At 38.5% G+C, this 16,639-nt stretch overlaps 2 protein-coding genes across 11 annotated transcripts in view; one reads left to right on the plus strand and one right to left on the minus strand.

Annotated features, from left to right (window-relative positions):
• ASB3 (ankyrin repeat and SOCS box containing 3) overlaps positions 1-16,639 on the minus strand; it is a 116,400-nt gene that overhangs the window by 86,201 nt on the left and 13,560 nt on the right. Inside the window, exons 2-3 of one of the 9 annotated variants that reach the window (XM_045054209.1) lie at positions 6,277-6,408; positions 733-853 (exon numbers count right to left, since the gene is read on the minus strand). The exons of 3 other annotated variants lie outside the window; for them this stretch is intronic. The gene's annotated coding sequence lies outside the window, so the exon portion shown is untranslated. Of the gene's footprint in view, positions 1-732; positions 854-2,014; positions 3,071-6,276; positions 6,409-16,639 lie in introns of those variants that run through there. 5 more of the 9 variants (XM_045054213.1, XM_019827190.3, XM_045054211.1 and 2 more) reach the window with 5 other exon arrangements.
• CHAC2 (ChaC glutathione specific gamma-glutamylcyclotransferase 2) lies at positions 5,237-13,456 on the plus strand. Of its 2 annotated transcripts, XM_003983992.5 has the most exons (3): positions 5,252-5,718; positions 10,387-10,422; positions 12,456-13,456. In XM_003983992.5, exons 1-3 carry the CDS (start codon positions 5,584-5,586, stop codon positions 12,837-12,839), a joined length of 555 nt encoding a protein of 184 aa, XP_003984041.1. In that variant the 5' UTR covers positions 5,252-5,583; the 3' UTR covers positions 12,840-13,456. The 2 variants fall into 2 exon arrangements, with proteins under 2 accessions (XP_019682752.1, XP_003984041.1); XM_019827193.3 differs by lacking the exon at positions 10,387-10,422 and having other exon boundaries at positions 5,237-5,718.

A 16,639-nucleotide genomic window follows, 5' to 3' on the forward strand; every position in this document is an offset into this window, starting at 1 on the left:
AGAGGAGGCCGGTTTAGACAATCATTAGTGTCCCATTAATAGACCTTTTTTTTTTTTCCTCATCTCCTAAGGAGTATTGAGGCCAGTATTACAAAAGAAGATGAGTTTGTTTGTTTTTTCAACCTTGCAATATGAATTTCATTCCAATGGGTTAGAAGGCATTCCAAGGAGAGTCCTTGGGGACTGATGAAGATCCCATGTTTCCTCAGTCTCAGCATAATCCCTTTCCTCCAGTGTACTAGAACTTTTATCATTTGCATAATGGACTAGGGCCTGATGGACCCAGTCCTCCTCTGAGCCAAGAAACAGATGGCCCTTTAACTGGGTCTTTAGTCCAAACAAAACAGCAGAATTTGATCATTTTATGTTTGTCCTTATTCCCTGTATCCTCTCTGTACTACAGTAGACTATCTGAGGGAATATGAAGAGACCCCACCTCTTTGTGGATTTCTCTTCCCTTACCCCTAGGCCTAGAATTTTTGTTCCCCATCCTAGACCAGGCTAGTTCCTGCTCCTGAGTTTCCCTCGGGGCACCAAAGGGCCCTTAATGGAGGTTTCCTGTACTCTCCAGAACCAACTTTGTCCGTCTCCACCTGTTTTCTTTGCGGGAGAACTGAACCACAGATCTAGACTCCACATTCCCTTCATATCTAGAATACGTCTCAATCACACACACTCAGCCTCTCACAATTTCCCATCCCCCAGGCAATACTTATAATCCAATTTTCCTACCTTGGTCTGTGCACAGAGTTACCAGGTTGCCGCGGTGCCTTTTACGCTTTCCCCAGGGTCACTTCTTCTGTCTCCAAATGCAAAAATCTTGAGCTCCATGGATTCTACAGGGACCAGGGGCCTGTCCGTGGAAAGGGCATGCAAACCGGGGTGGGAGATGTCTCCTCTCTCACAGGAGGACCTAGACCCCACGGGTAGAGGTGAATCCTGGGCAAGCCCCCAAATGTGAGAAATATGCCTGCTGACCCAATCAAAGGAGGGACCCGGAGACTCGGGGGGCACAGTGAAGTGAGGCTTTGATCAATGTTCTTGCAAGAGCAATATGGACAGGCACACTTGGGGCAGTTACAGCAGTCAATTTATCTCCTAAGGTGAAGTCCCTCCCATCATTCCTCATGGGCTGAGTACTACAGAGGTTATAGCCTTACCTGGATGTCACCTGTGCCCAAGTAAGGCAAAAAGTAATCTGACTATTGTACTATATGCTAACTAACTTGGATGTAAGTTAAAATAAATTAAAAAAGAAAAAAAAAAAGATGTGGTAAATACATACAATGGAATATCATTCAGCCACAAAAAAGGAAGGTATCTTGCCACTTGTGACAACATGGATAGTCCTTGAGCACATTATGAAATAATGTCAGATAAGTCAGAAAGAGAAAGGCAAGTACTATATGATACCAGTTTTATGTGGAATCTAAAAAAGCCAAATTTAGAAAAAACAGAATAAAATAGTGGTTTCCAGGGAGGGCGTGGGTAATAAAATTGATGTTGTCTAAGGGTACAAACTTGCAACGAATAGTAAATTAGCCATAGAGATCTAATGAACAGTATAATGAATCCAGACAATATGGTATTATAATTGTATAATGTGATAAATACTGCTATAACAAGAATCATATTAAAATATAGAAATGTATCAAACTAATACATTGTACACCTTAAATTCACACAATGGTATATGTTAAATTGTTAAATAAATAAATAAATAAATAAATAAAGCCTTTTAAAAAAAAGTAATCTGATTGGAACAAATGTACATTCCTTTAGGTGAGGCACAGAGACTTCAGTTCTTTGGCTTGGACTCTTTGCAAAGCCTGTAAAAATAAGCCCCAGAAATGTAAAAGGGAAGAACCAGGAAGTGAAGGGTCTAAGGGTTTGGGACTCCTTGAGGGGGGGTGGGGGGAGAAATCATACATAATTCCAATAAGTTGTGAACCTATTGTTAACTAAACAGCACAACTTTTATTTGACATTTCTGAAAATGAATCATCTCACTTACTTCTCACACAGAGGTAGCTGAAGGCCAAACTATGGAGAACTTTGAATGCCAGGCTACATTTTGTTGAACCATGCTGATGAGGTTTAGTGGTGATGGTGGGGGTTCAGAGCTGACGGCCAAGAAAAAATTCTTGAAGACAACTTCAGTGCAAAAAGGTGATTTTACTAAAACACAGGGACAGAGCTGTGGGCAGAAAGAGCTGCACTGGGGTTGTGAAGAGTGACTGGTTATATACCTGGGAGTTGTGTGTGGGAAGTAAAGTCAAGGGGAAGTTCCCAAAGGGATTTTCATATTCTAAAGACTCACAAAATCCATGGAGGCCTAGCTATTGTCAAACTAAGATTGCTTTTCCCTCTAACAAAGCATTAACATTATGATAGTAGGGAGTTCCTGGACTTCAAGCTATTGATAAAATTGCCCCCTTTTTGTAACTGTACCAAGGTATTTGTAAACTGATGGAGACCCACGTCCTGTATGACTGTGATCTCTATCAGTTAACCATTTGTTTTTTTCCTTTGTTTTTGGGCAGTCAAGAGTGCCTGAGGGATATCACATATTTGGGGGCAGGGGGGTAGTGCTAGCTTGTGCTTGGCCCTTAGCTTGCCTTATGCTCCCTCATCAATGCTAACTTCCAGCTAAGGCCATTATATACAAATTTCACAAAAAAAGAACAGACTACACAATTTATGGCAATTTATAAGCATATTCATCTGATACAAGAAAAAATTCTTTCTATGTAGGAAAAACACAAGCACATGCATAAGAATACCCCAAAGACATTAAAAAATAGCATTCAAGTGAAAACAAGTATGAATCCCTTTCCGAATCTTACTGGCCTTCCTCATAATTACAAATGTTGTTAATGGATCTAGATTAACAGGAAATAACCTGAAAAAATATCAGAACTGGGTAGTATCTTTGAGCTTTTAAAGGGAAGAAGCCGGGGCGCCTGGGTGGCGCAGTCGGTTAAGCGTCCGACTTCAGCCAGGTCACGATCTCGCGGTCCGTGAGTTCGAGCCCCGCGTCAGGCTCTGGGCTGATGGCTAGGAGCCTGGAGCCTGTTTCCGATTCTGTGTCTCCCTCTCTCTCTGCCCCTCCCCCGTTCATGCTCTGTCTCTCTGTCCCAAAAATAAATAAACGTTGAAAAAAAATAAAAAAATAAAGGGAAGAAGCCAAAAGAAATGTACTATCACCATTCCCCTCAAACCTTAATACCAACTAGTTCACATGTATCAACTGTATGTAAAAATCTCCTTTTACAGAAATTTTCCTATGCTCTTGACTAAATAAAAGCATAAAGTCAAACAACCAAAAGTGATGTATAAACCTCAACTGGATCCTGGATGGTGAAAAAAATATCAAAGTTATCAGCTACAGGGGTGTCTGGGTGGCTCACTCGGTTCAGAGTCTGACTCCTGATTTCGGCTCAGGTCTAGATCCCAGGGTTGCAGGATTGAGCCCCTCCGTCGGGGCTCTGTGCTGAGTGTGGAGCCAGCTTGGGATTCTCTCTCTCTCTCTCTCTCTCTCTCTCTCTCTCTCTCTCTTCCTCCGCCCACCCCTCTCCCTAGCTCATGTTCTCTTTCTCTCTCTTTCTAAAGAATTACAAAAAAAAAAAAATTAGTATCAGCTACAGAAAGCAATTATGAGACAAGGAAATCTGAGTATGTAATAGATATCTGATTATGTAATTCTGCTAATTTCCTTAGAAATGGCATTATGGTTATTAGGAGAAAGTCCTTATTCTTTAAGTACATAGCAATGAAAAGTAACAAATGCAACTTACTTTAAATGTTTTAGATTAAAAAGCATATATAGAGAAAAAAGAAATAAAGTAATTGTGGCAAAATGTCAATTTTTGGATCCACATGGCAAGTATATGAATGGTCAGATACTTTTTTTCAAAATTTTCTGCATCCCAAGCGATGTGACACTTAATCTTGGAGAATATATAAAAAGACCTGGTTATTCTTTAATGTTTTTTTTATATAAAATTTTTTTAATGTTTATTTTTTGCAAGAGAGAGAGAGAGAGAGAGACAGACAGACAGACAGACAGACTGTGAGAAGGGGAGGGAGGGGCAGAGAGAAAGGGAGACAGAATCCAAAGCAGCCTCCAGACTGAGCAGTCAGCACAGAGCCAAAGGCGGGGCTGGAACTCACCAACCTGGAGATCAAGACCAGAGCTGAAATCAAAAGCTTAACCTACTGAGCCACCCAGGTACCCTAAGGCCTGGGTATTCTTAAAATGTTTTTCTTTGTAGCAGTTTCTTGCTGGTTTCTTAACACTTCAAATAATACTCTGAACCTGGGTGTCTTAGTATTCTTTTATATAGCTAAGGACGATGAAATAGAAATCCTCAAGAAAGGGGGTGACTGGGTGGTTCAGCTGGTGAACTATCAGACTTCAGCTAAGGTCATGATAGCGCAGTTTGTGGGTCCTAGCCCGGCTTCCAGCTCTGCTGACAGCATGGAGCCTGCTTCAGATTATGTGTCTCCCTCTCTCTCTCTCTCTCTCTGCCGCTCCCCCACACGCTCGCTCTTCTCTCTCAAAAAATAAACATTAAAAAAAAAAAATCTCAAGAAACAAGGATTTGCTAAGGCTTCTATTTTCACATACAGAAACACAGCATGATAGTCTGAGTGCGCCTCCTAAACAATATTTTGGAGTAGTGGCGCTAGGCTGCAGACCTCAGACCTTAACATTTTTTTAGGATCTTCACCTGTTGGAAAAACTCATGAAAGCTATAAAGCTTCTCCCCAGAATGCACAGAACCCAAATTCTGTACACAATTTCAGGTTCCACATATCGCTTCTACAGCCTGTACATAAGGCAAAAACCTTCGCCTATTCTTTTCTGAACTGCTGATAATGCTAAAGATAAATAAGGTCGTTTAGCGCGTAAAATTGATATGAGCTGAAGCACTAGTAGTTCTTCCGCAGGCGTAAAACTTCTCTCGTAAACTTCCCGCTTTTATGAGAAAGGTGACTTTCTTAGGTGTAAAGTCAAATACGGCATTCACAACTTGCGCTCCTCTGGCTGCTGTTAAATGGACAAAAACCCAATTCCAAAGCAGAACAAAATGTCTTCCTACGTGACACAACCGCGGTTCCTGTACGTCTCTTCCCCGTTATCTACACCACACCGGCCGCGACACCAGGCGCGACTCTGCCCTTCCGTTTCTCCTTGAATGCGTTCGAAAACAGCACACAGTTCCAACCTCTGAGCCACAAATCCCACAGAGGGATTGTGGGTATTGTAGTCCAATGCACATGCGCAACAGGAGGTTAGGGTGACTTAACAGAGGCTGAAAAAGAACCCACTGCTTAGCGAACCGAAGGTCAATCGTTCTTGATACCCCAAGCAAGGAAACAGAATAACGTTGACTGACGAAGTCGGAATACATCCCTCGAACTACACGTCCCAGTGTGCTTTGCGCAGCGCGGCCATTGCGCCTGCGCCCTCGCAGCCGGTTACTAGCGTCTGCGAGGCTGCAGTTCCCGCTGGTGCCGGCACCGCAGAGACCAGAGCTGAGGGTCGACCGCCGTCACAGCGGAAGAGCAAGGGAAAGGATGTGGGTTTTTGGTTACGGGTCCCTGATCTGGAAAGTGGACTTCCCCTATCAGGACAAGTTGGTTGGATACATCACAGGCTACAACAGGCGCTTCTGGCAGGGGAGCACCGACCACCGCGGGGTCCCGGGCAAGGTGAGGCGCCAGTCAGCCCCCCACCCTTAACTGCCTTCGGAGCGCCGCTTCCCACCCAACTCGCGGTCCAACTCTGCTGGACCTCCACCCCAACATTTACGATGACAGAGCAAGAAAGTTAGGAATAATGCTGTTACATCTGGGCACCTTTGTCTCCACCTGCCCTCTACTTCTCTCCCAAACCAAGGGCACTACTTCCGAAGCCTCTTGAGACGCTGATGGTTAGTTTCTTGGGAAAGCAAGAAACAGGGGCAAAGGCACACAAGCTCGCCCAAGCAGGAAGCCCCATCTGTGAGCGACCTCTGCCATTAAAAAAAAAAAAAAAAAAACGGCGGGAAAATCAATCTCCGTTTCACCACGGAGTTGAATACTAAAATCAACCTGCACATTCAGCTTTAGCTTTTTAGCAATTAAATTTGTTGGCATTTCTGCATTCTGGCAGACTTTCATTGGTTTAAGTTTAAACAAGCATATTATTTCCAAAGGTTTTATTTTATGACATCTAAGGTCACATAGGAACTAGTTTCCAAAATTATCTCCGGTTGTTAAGGAGCTTACCGTGATCACTTCCTTTGGTTGTCAGGTATCGGCGAAGTTAAATATTTGAGTTCTCGGTTTGTTACTTGAGTAACACAGTGCCCATTACTGTGTCCAGCATTATTTTAATCTTTATTTCTCCACGTTTCTCCTCTAAATTATAAATGTGAAATGTAAGTTCCTTGATCTATTTTTCAGTCATTAGAAGACTTTCATCCCAACATATGTATACTAGAAAACTAGCAGCAGCTCAGCCTCGTATTGGCTGCAAAACAACCAATCCACAAGGAAAACAAGGTTGTGGGTAACAATTTGGATAACTTAAATACTGTACTTGGTTTACTTAACCTTCTAACTTTTGGAAGTGCACAAAATTTTTTATTGTTTGTATGTTCTCTAAAGTACTCAGAGCTATGTATGAGCTTGATTACTGTTTTTTAAAGAGAAATTAATATTGGCCCCAAAACACAATATGGTAGGCAGATGACTGGAAAACGGTAGTGACTTAGGGCAAATGCACATTTGTAAGCCAACAGGAGCTTCATGTCCAAAATTTCTTCTAGACTATTATAAAAGAGGGGTGGTGCCTGGCTGGCTCAGTCGGTAGAGCATGCAACTGGACCTCAGGGTTTTAAGTTCAAGCCCCACACTGGGTGTAGAGATTACTTAAAAATAAAATCTTAAAAAATATATCTATTATAAAACAATGTTTAAGACTTTAAAGAGTTAAATAAAACTTCTAAGTGAAGTAAAATGCCTTTTGAGTTGTCAGATACGAACACTTAAAATTTCTATTCTGAAGAAAGAAAGGCTCCAATTTTAATGACGAAGTATTAAATGCTTACAAATGTTTTGATAGCATATTTTACTATTCTAGTTTCAATCAAAACATATGTGTTTGTTATATAGCATATTGAGATATGTACACTGTTGGAACAGAACAATAAGAAGTTGTCAAGTCAATACAACAGCTCATGATTCTTTAAAAGAAGAAAGGAGCTATAAAAGCCAGTGTCTTTTTACTTAAATTTACTAAAATATAGGGCAGGTAAGTTGGGGTACAAGGGGACTGCAATGGCTAATAGTTTTACACTTACTTTTAGTTAAAGAATACATCATAGCAAAATAAAGGAAACTCTAAGTATTTTTTTAAGTATACTATTTTGTTAAAACTGGAAAGAATATTATTTTAATATTTTTTATTACAATGGATCACCAGCCTTATATAAATACAAAAGGCTACAAAGATATCCAGCAAATTAGAAGAATGATGTGGATGTTTTATAGGACTGTTTTTTATAGCAACATATGCTCCTAGTAAGTTAGTCATCATTACATATGAAATGTGATATTATTAAACAAATGTTAGGCTCATTTCCACATACTGCGATGTGACATTTGTGGGAAAAATACCAAACCTACTTCACTTATGGTTTCTTTTTAGCTTCATTAAACTTTAATTTCTTCCTAAGTTTTATTAAGCATCTCATTTATATATAAAAAAACTGGCACTGTCTCACCCAAATTAATAAGGATTTATTTAAATGTGAAAAATTTTTCACAGCAGAGAGAATATATTTCAATTTCAAAAAGAAACATTTTAACACGAGATAATCATGAACATTTACTAAATCTCTAACTTTTCTAGACCTAGATCAGAAAAATTACTCATTACTCAATGAAAGCATCTATAATGACTCATTTCACAATATCCTCCAACCCATTCAGCTTGAAAGACCCCTGCTTTAGTTTCAGTCCCCCCAAAAGCCTTTCACGTGACTTACAAATATACATTGTTTCTCAATAATATATATGTATTTTAGAGACTAAGAACATAAATTTTAGAAAATGTTTCCAAGTAAATTTTCAGTAGTGCCAAAAGTCCATGTCTGTTCCATAAGCTGTCACAGGGAGTCCTTTATATCCCCTTAAAATGAGTCCTATGTACTCTTGTTTTCTGTTTCAGCTGCCACCACCTAAGTCCAGGACTTTTCTACCACTCCTTCCCCTTTCAACAATTACTACTGAGCACTTAGGAGACAGCTATGCAAACAATACCTGACAAGTGCCACAGGGAAGTGAATAAAAGGGAAAATCACAGTTTAGGAGAAAAATCTGCTGCAAAGTCACCTGAGGAGTCAGCCAAGCCTTTATGGATGTAGTGCAGAAGGATATCCCAGAGACAGAAAAGCAAGGGCATTCTATACTGAGCACTGGTATATCCAAAGATACGAATGTTTGTTAAAGTTATAAATAAATCAGTACAGATTGAGGGAAAAAGTGGTAAGAAATAAGGGTTGTAGTTAAATCATGCTGAGAACTTTTAGTTTTATCCTGTAGAATTTTTAAACCCTGAAAAAATTCAAAGCACAGGAGTGAGTGACCCAATTTTTGCACTAGAAAGTCATTCCACTGCCAAGTAGAGAATAGACTAGAGGTAAACAAAACTAGAGGCAGGCAACAAGGTCCCTAAGGAAGCAAATGAAGGATACAGAGGAACAACATACAGAAAAAGATTCAACAGACAGTTACCAGTAATTGGTGACTGCTGGATACAAGGGGAGACAAGGAAAGGTGGAGTGCAGAACTTGTCACCAGGACCACGAACATTTCTTACTCAGGGTCTACCTTCTTCCCACTCTAACCATACTATACACTTTACCACTCATCTTCCCCAAACACCTTTTATCATGCCAGTCAGCTACTAGTCAAGTGCTGCAGTAGCTCCTAATTTCCTATTTCTCCCAAATTTCAGTGGCTTCTTATTTTCCATTGTCCCCTAATTTCACCTCCACTCTGGCTCTTCAAATCTGACTATCCTATTTCTCCAATTTTCTTTCTGAATCATCTCTCCAGGTGGGGCCCTCTGCTAGTCAAACATTTAGCCTGGTGTAGTCTTGCCTCTAGGCCTGCACTTGTAAATCATGCCCTTTTGCCAGAATTTTGTTTTCCTTTCTGACCACCCAAGACTCAAAATTCTTAATTGCCTTCATACCATACATCTTAGCCCTTAAGTGTTCTCTACCTGTTTCATGTGTTAAGTTTGTGTTCCAGAATTATAATATAAGCTCTTGAAAGCAAGAATTAAGGTTTTATCTTCTCTACAACACACACTAAGTAGTCAATAAATAGCTCCTAATTCATCTTGAAATTGAAAGTAATACGGAAGTGCCTACATAACCCACACCAAGATATGTGTCCTCATTATAGCATTATCTTAAATAGAAAAAAGGTGAAATTGAAATGCCAACAACACAGGAATGTTTAAATTATAGCTCATTGATGATACAATATTATGCAACTATTAAAACGTATGATAAGACTAACAGGAAAATGTAATTAAATTAAATAAGAAACATAATCCCAAATCCCATGTTTTCCGTGATTACAAATTGTCTATACAAATGGACAAAGACCAGAAGGAAATAGCACTGAAGATGACACAAATACCTGAATTATTTATGCTCCCTGTGTGTCAGACAATGGGCAAATAAATATGTTAAAATGTGGCTTAGAATTCAGCATTCTCACTAACGATGCTAACATGTCAGTAGATACATAGCCTTTGGCACCAGGTAGGAAGTGTACTTAAAAAAAAAAAAAAAAAAAAAAAAAGGCAAATTCTCAAACAGCTCCAAATCTACAGGATCATTAACTCTGGGACTGTATACAAGCAGTGTGTTTATCAACCCTCCATGTAATTGTGATCTACACTAAAGTTTGAGGGCCACTTCCCTATTATAGGAAAGCACTCTGGAAGAGCATGTTTTGTTCCCTAATAAAACTATAGCAATCTGATCAGAACTTTTATAATTGCTTCTTCCTTTGTCTTTCATTTTACATGAGCCTTAGTCACAGGTATTTTTTTTAATATATCCATTTTTTTAAGTGAATATAATATAGCTAATATACATAAATTGAAGGGAATCTTTTAGAAAAGTCAAGATACTTTGGATAATGTATATTCTTAATTCACTTGAAAATTTATCATAAAAATGAGTACTTTATGGAGGTGTTTAGTATGAACAATTAAAATATTCCATGTCAACAATAAATTGGTAATGCTCAGTTAGTTGATAAACTTTGATTCAGAAAAAAAAATTTTTTTTTTTTTTACTTTTTTTAAAACAGCCTGGAAGAGTTGTGACTCTTGTTGAAGATCCTGGGGTATGGTATTATTGTTCTTTTTTTGTGTAGTCTTTAATCATATAAAATGTTGAGATGTTTCTCAGTTTTAATAATCAATGGAATTTTATTAACAGTCATCACAGACAGCTTGAACAGTAGGTCTAGAATTTTTCTCTGTATTTATTGTGTTTCTTTTTAACTGTTGGGAAAAGCTGGAATGCAGAATGCCCGGTAGACAACAAAATAAAACCAAATGGAATGTAGTCTTTTTTTTTTTTTCTTGAGTTTATTGACTAAGAATTTGGTATTAATGGCGCTAGGCCTCAGACAGCCATACTGCCACTGAGGCACACTTGGCCATACTTGCCACATCAAGTGGAACCATTGAAACTCTCGTATTTGCTAGGAGTATACTATTCTCAGCAAAAATCCCTGTCAGGAGTTACCACTTTCTTTCTTGCCTAATTTTTTAGTAGCACAACAGGTTTTTAAACAGGTTTGGGGCACTAGAAAACGTATTTACCTGATAGTCCTCTGTTTCTTAAATATTTTCAATCATTTCATTGAGGTATAGATTCAGACGTTCATAGTGTGAAGGTAAAAATTTAACTTTGGAAATGACTTTGATATACAAAAGTCAAGCAGCTATCAACAGGAAATGAATAATGGTGAAATAATGAAATGCTTTCATAATTTACATTAGGAAAAGCATCTATAAAAATGGCCTCAAACTGGTAACTGTAACTCTTAATTAAAGTCAATAAATGGCACTTTGTTTCTACAGAATGTTAAACTCACTCAAGAACCGGGCACCGGATGGCTCAGTTGGTTGAGCATCCAGCTTCGGCTCAGGTTATGATCTCACCGTTCCCGAGTTCGAGCCCCACATTGGGCTAGCTGTCAGCCTGTCAGTGCAGAGCCCACTTCGGATCCTCTGTCCCCCTCTCTCTGACCCTACCCAGCTTGCACTCTCTCAAAAATAAACATTAAAAAAAAATTCACTCAAGAAGATACTTTGCAACCTAGAGTTTAATAATTAAAGCTAGTAATTAAATGTTGTGAAAAAACTAGATAATCTATAACTACAAACTATAAATAAATCCTGTTTATATCAGATATTTTATTAACACTAAAAAACAAACCAAAAAACCTCTGCAGCCAGTTTTTTTACTGACACTTTGTTCATGGGCTCTCAACAAAAGAGACTGCCATTTAGTATTCTGCATGGAATTATTTACAAAGGATATTTGAAAGCTCCTGCAGTGAAAAAATGAATAAAATGAACTTGCTATGGCCTTCAGTAGTTGATTGCTTTCTTACAGACCTTTTAAAACAAAGAACCCTTTCTGTAAATAAGGAAACAGCCGGTAAAAAGATAAGTGACGCTCAGTTTTAGCTAAAGTAAGTTGGTGTATCAAAGCCCTCCCAGATAGCACCCAGCACTTACATCCCCAAAGGTAGGCTCCCAAGTGGCTACAACACTCCATAAAGCAGTTTGGAAACTACCGTCTTGTACCATCAGTGAAATGTTTAAGGATTTAAAACTTTAGAACTGTGTTTAATGACCAAGTGAACACCTGATTTTTTTTCAGTCCCACTAGTTAAAAGATACGATTTTTAAAACTTAAACAATGATAAATATCCTAGTGTGCAAGAAATTACTTATTCAGACTGAAGAATTTAAAATGCTGATTTCCTTTATTGTTTAGTTTGTACCTCCCAGTGCGCTTAAAAAAAAAAATTAATGTTTATTTTTGAGAGAGAGAGACAGACAGACAGACAGACAGACAGTGTGTGAGCAGTGGAGGGGCAGAGAGGGAGACACAGAATCCAAAGCAGGCTCTGGGTGCTCAGCACGGAGCCCAATGTGGGGCCAAACCATAAGGTCATGACCTGAGCCGAAGTTGGATGCTTAACCACTGAGCCACCCAAGCACCCCTCAGTGCACTTTAAGTGAATCAAAACTACACTGACTTCTAAGAACATACAGCTATTTTCTTAGAGCATAACATATCTTCACCTATTTTAGCCCTGTAAATTCTAAATAATACGTTCTTTTCATTTTTCAACAGGGTTGTGTATGGGGTGTTGCTTACAGACTGCCAGTAGGAAAGGAAGAAGAAGTAAAAGCATACCTTGACTTCAGAGAGAAAGGAGGCTACAGGACCACAACAGTCATTTTTTATCCAAAAGATCCCACAACAAAACCATTTAGTGTGTTGCTATATATTGGAACATGTGATAATCCTAATTATCTTGGTCCTGCACCTCTGGAAGACATTGCTGAACAAATTTTTAATGCAGCTGGTCCAAGTGGAAAAAATACAGAATATCTTTTTGAACTTGCAAATTCTATTAGGAACATTGTGCCAGAAGATGCAGATGAGCATCTTTTCTCTTTGGAAAAATTAGTAAAGGAACGTTTAGAAGGAAAACAGAACCTCAATTGCTTATAAAGACCTAATCATTGACTTTTTCAAACAAGCAGAGCGTTTAGTCTTCAGAGAATAGGTTCATGTACACTGGCAATATGATTTGGAAACATGTTTGTTTACTTGAAGATCTTATTTATTTTTAATGTTGTATTATTCAAGCTATGATCAAATGTGTGGTTTAATTGCACATATCCTAAAACACATAAATATTTAAAATACTGGGATAGAGTTAAAGAAAAATTCAAGTCTTAATAATATAATGGTTTCCTAGCTAAATAATATTGAACACTTGCTCATGAGAAGTGAGTTCTTTAGAAAAGTACAATGAAGGATGAAGTTCAGAGCTTGTTATTTTCAGAGTAAAAATAATTGTGTCATTTCATGTCACAATTCTATTTTCAAGTTGTAGAGAATTAAACCAAAAGATAATACCTTCAATATATTTCTGTACAGTAATTCTGTAACCGTGGTTTAGAATATATAATCTTAAAATAATGTATAATTAGAAATATATGGTAATATAGACAAGATTTCAACCTTGATTGTGAATTTCCTTGTTCAGGTATTATATAAGACCCTTTCCAATTTAAATCAAAAAGACTGGCATTTTTAATATAAAAATTTCCTTAGAATTATAATGTACTATACTTCTTTTTTGAATAAATGCATTTTACTAGAATGAAAAAACATTCCGCTAAAAAAAGCACAACTTACAATGTACCAATCACATCCACGAAATGACAAAATGTAGTCTGTCATTCACTCACTTTGTATTAATCTTACAGTGAAACTTGAAAAAAAGATAGATGGCCATTCTGATATTACAAATTAACACAACCATATATATAATGAAAGTTTAGTGCTTGAAATGACTTTTAGAATTATAGTTTTTTAGGGGCACCTGGGTGGCTCAGTAGGTTAAGCATCCAACTCTTGATCTTGGCTCAGGTCATGATCTCATGGTTCGTGAGATGGAGCCCTGTGTCCAGCTCTGTGCTGACAGCGCAGAGCCACCTTGGGATTCTGTCTCTCTCTCTCTCTGTCCCTCCTCTGCTCACTTGTGCATTCTCTCTCTCTCAAAATACACATGAAAGAAAAAAGAACTGTAGTTTTTTAAAATGTATAAGATTAACTCATGTAGAATTGATCTTGATTCTAATGAAGATTATTTTTTCTTTTTTTTTTTTTTTAAGATTTTATTTTTAAGTAATCTCTACACCCAACATGGGGCTTGAATTCACGACCCCAAGATAAAGAATCACACACTCTTCTGACTGAGCCAGCCAGGTGCCCCTAATCAAGATTCTTTCTTTCTTCTTCTTTTTTTTTTTTTTTTTTTTTTTAGTGTTTATTTATTTTTGAGAGATAGCAAGCAGGGCAGGGCAGAAAAGTTTCACGTTAAACAAAGTTGTCCTACATAGCAGGGAAAGTAGCCCTTCCAATGTTTTTCTATTTAGTAACACCTAACTTAGTAATTTACTTAGCTCTATAACTATTTTAAATATTTTCCCAACATTTTCATTATTAGTTTTCTAGAAAGCATTTCACTTGTCCTGTAAAACAAGAAAAGGTACTTAATATTAATGATCATTAACATTAATGATCATCTCATAAGGATATGCTGGGCACTTTACATATGGAAGCATTTTCTGGGTAACTCCTCTGAGCTTGTTTCCATACTATCCTGCAGTTACTTACCTGTTAAGTAGCAGAAATCCAGGTCTCTCTCTCACTCTAAAAGCACTAGATCTTTCTATGATATATTTAAAAACCCACCTGCACTTCACCATCTTTACAGCATCTTTTTTTCAGGAGGTAAACAAGATTAACTGTTTTTATATAATGAAATAGGTACCTTGTTACATAAAGATGTTAATTTTTTTTTTAAGTCAATCTTTTTTAATTTGAGAGAGAGCACATGCAAGTGGGGGAGAGGGGCAAAGGGAGATAAAGAATGAATCTTAAGCAGGCTCCACACTCAGCGAGGAGTCCGACACAGGGCTCCATCCCATGACCCTGGGATCATGGAGCCGAAATCAAACATCAGACGTTCGGGGCGCCTGGGTGGCGCAGTCGGTTAAGTGTCCGACTTCAGCCAGGTCACGATCTCGCGGTCCGGGAGTTCGAGCCCCGCATCAGGCTCTGGGCTGATGGCTCAGAGCCTGGAGCCTGTTTCCGATTCTGTGTCTCCCTCTCTCTCTGCCCTTCCCCCGTTCGTGCTCTGTCTCTCTCTGTCCCAAAAATAAATAAACGTTGAAAAAAAAAATTTAAAAAAAAAAAAAAAATCAGACGTTCAACCGACTGAGCCACCCAGGCATCCCGTTATAGTTCATTTTTATAGATGTATATAGATTCCCACAAATATAATGAGCCTATCCAAGACTCACATAGGTGAATTCAATGATAAAAAGCCTTTCATTTTACAAACAAACCTAAGTCCAAAAGAGTGTGTGACCTCCCCAAAGTGATTCTTCTACCATTTAATATGTAATTGTTACAGAATATAAAGAGCAAGGGGTAACTTTGGGATGCCCATTTTTTGTCTTTCTAGGCTTTCAGTCACAAGTTAGAAAATATGTAACTATAAATATGATATGCCATCAGCATTTATAGGGAAGCCATATTCCAAAGAGCTCAGAAATAAGGGATGTTAATTTTCCTGGGATAGGGAGAAACATGACTAAAATGGAGAAGTTAAATAAATAGTACTGAGTTAGAAGCTAGGGTTTAAAGCCTCTAAGTTAGCAGGAATGAAAAGGTATCAAGTTACCTAAAGCCTAACTTAACTTTTGTTAGCAAAACTGTCTGTCTTTACAGTCCTTGGGTCTTACTTTCAAGACATTTTTTCTCATTCTTTGCTAATTACACACAAAACTCAAAGACTCTCTTTCCTCAGAGTACAAATATTAGGTTTCAAATTTTAGGAATTCAAGAAAAGTATGAGTGTAAACCCTACATTAAGAAACTTTTAGGGGCGCCTGGGTGGCGCAATCAGTTAAGCGTCCGACTTCAGCCAGGTCATGATCTCGCGCTCCGTGAGTTCGAGCCCTGCGTCGGGCTGATGGCTCAGAGCCTGGAGCCTGTTTCCGATTCTGTGTCTCCCTCTCTCTCTGCCCCTCCCCCGTTCATGCTCTGTCTCTCTCTGTCCCAAAAATAAATAAACGTTGGAAAAAAAAAATTAAAAAAAAAAAAAAAAGAAACTTTTAGGGGCACCTGGGTGGCTCAGTCGGTTGAGCATCTGACTTTGGCTCAGGTCATGATCTCACATTTCATGAGTTCGAGCCCCACATCAGGCTCTATGCTGACAGCCCAGAGCCTGGAGCCTGCTTGGGATTCTGTGTCTCCCTCTGTCTCTGCTCCTCCCCTGCTTGCACTCTGTCTCTCTCTCTCTCTCTCAAAAATCAATAAACATTAAAAAAGAAAAAGAAGTGGCACCTGGGTAGCTCAGTCGGTTAAGCGTCCAACTTCAGCTCAGGTCATGATCTCACAGTTTGTGAGTTTGAGCCCCGCATTGGGCTGTGTGCTGACAGCTCAGAGCCTGGAGCCTGTTCTGGATTCTGTCTCCCTTTCTCTCTGCCCTGCTTCTGCTCACACTCTGTCTCTCTCAAAAAAATAAACATTAAAAAAATTTTTTTAAAGAAAAAGAAAAGAAAAAGGCCATACTAAATTCTAACAAAAAAAAAAAAAAAAGAAAGAAAGAAAGAAACTCTTAATATAAATCTCTAATGTAGATTTTTTAAAGTAGGTCTTTCTACTCCTGTAGGCCACTATTATGTTTCCAACAATCACTCTTCAATCTACCCAGAATGGTAAATCCCATC

This window comes from Felis catus, chromosome A3 (genome assembly GCF_018350175.1).
Source record: "Felis catus isolate Fca126 chromosome A3, F.catus_Fca126_mat1.0, whole genome shotgun sequence".
Lineage (NCBI taxonomy): Eukaryota > Metazoa > Chordata > Mammalia > Carnivora > Felidae > Felis > Felis catus.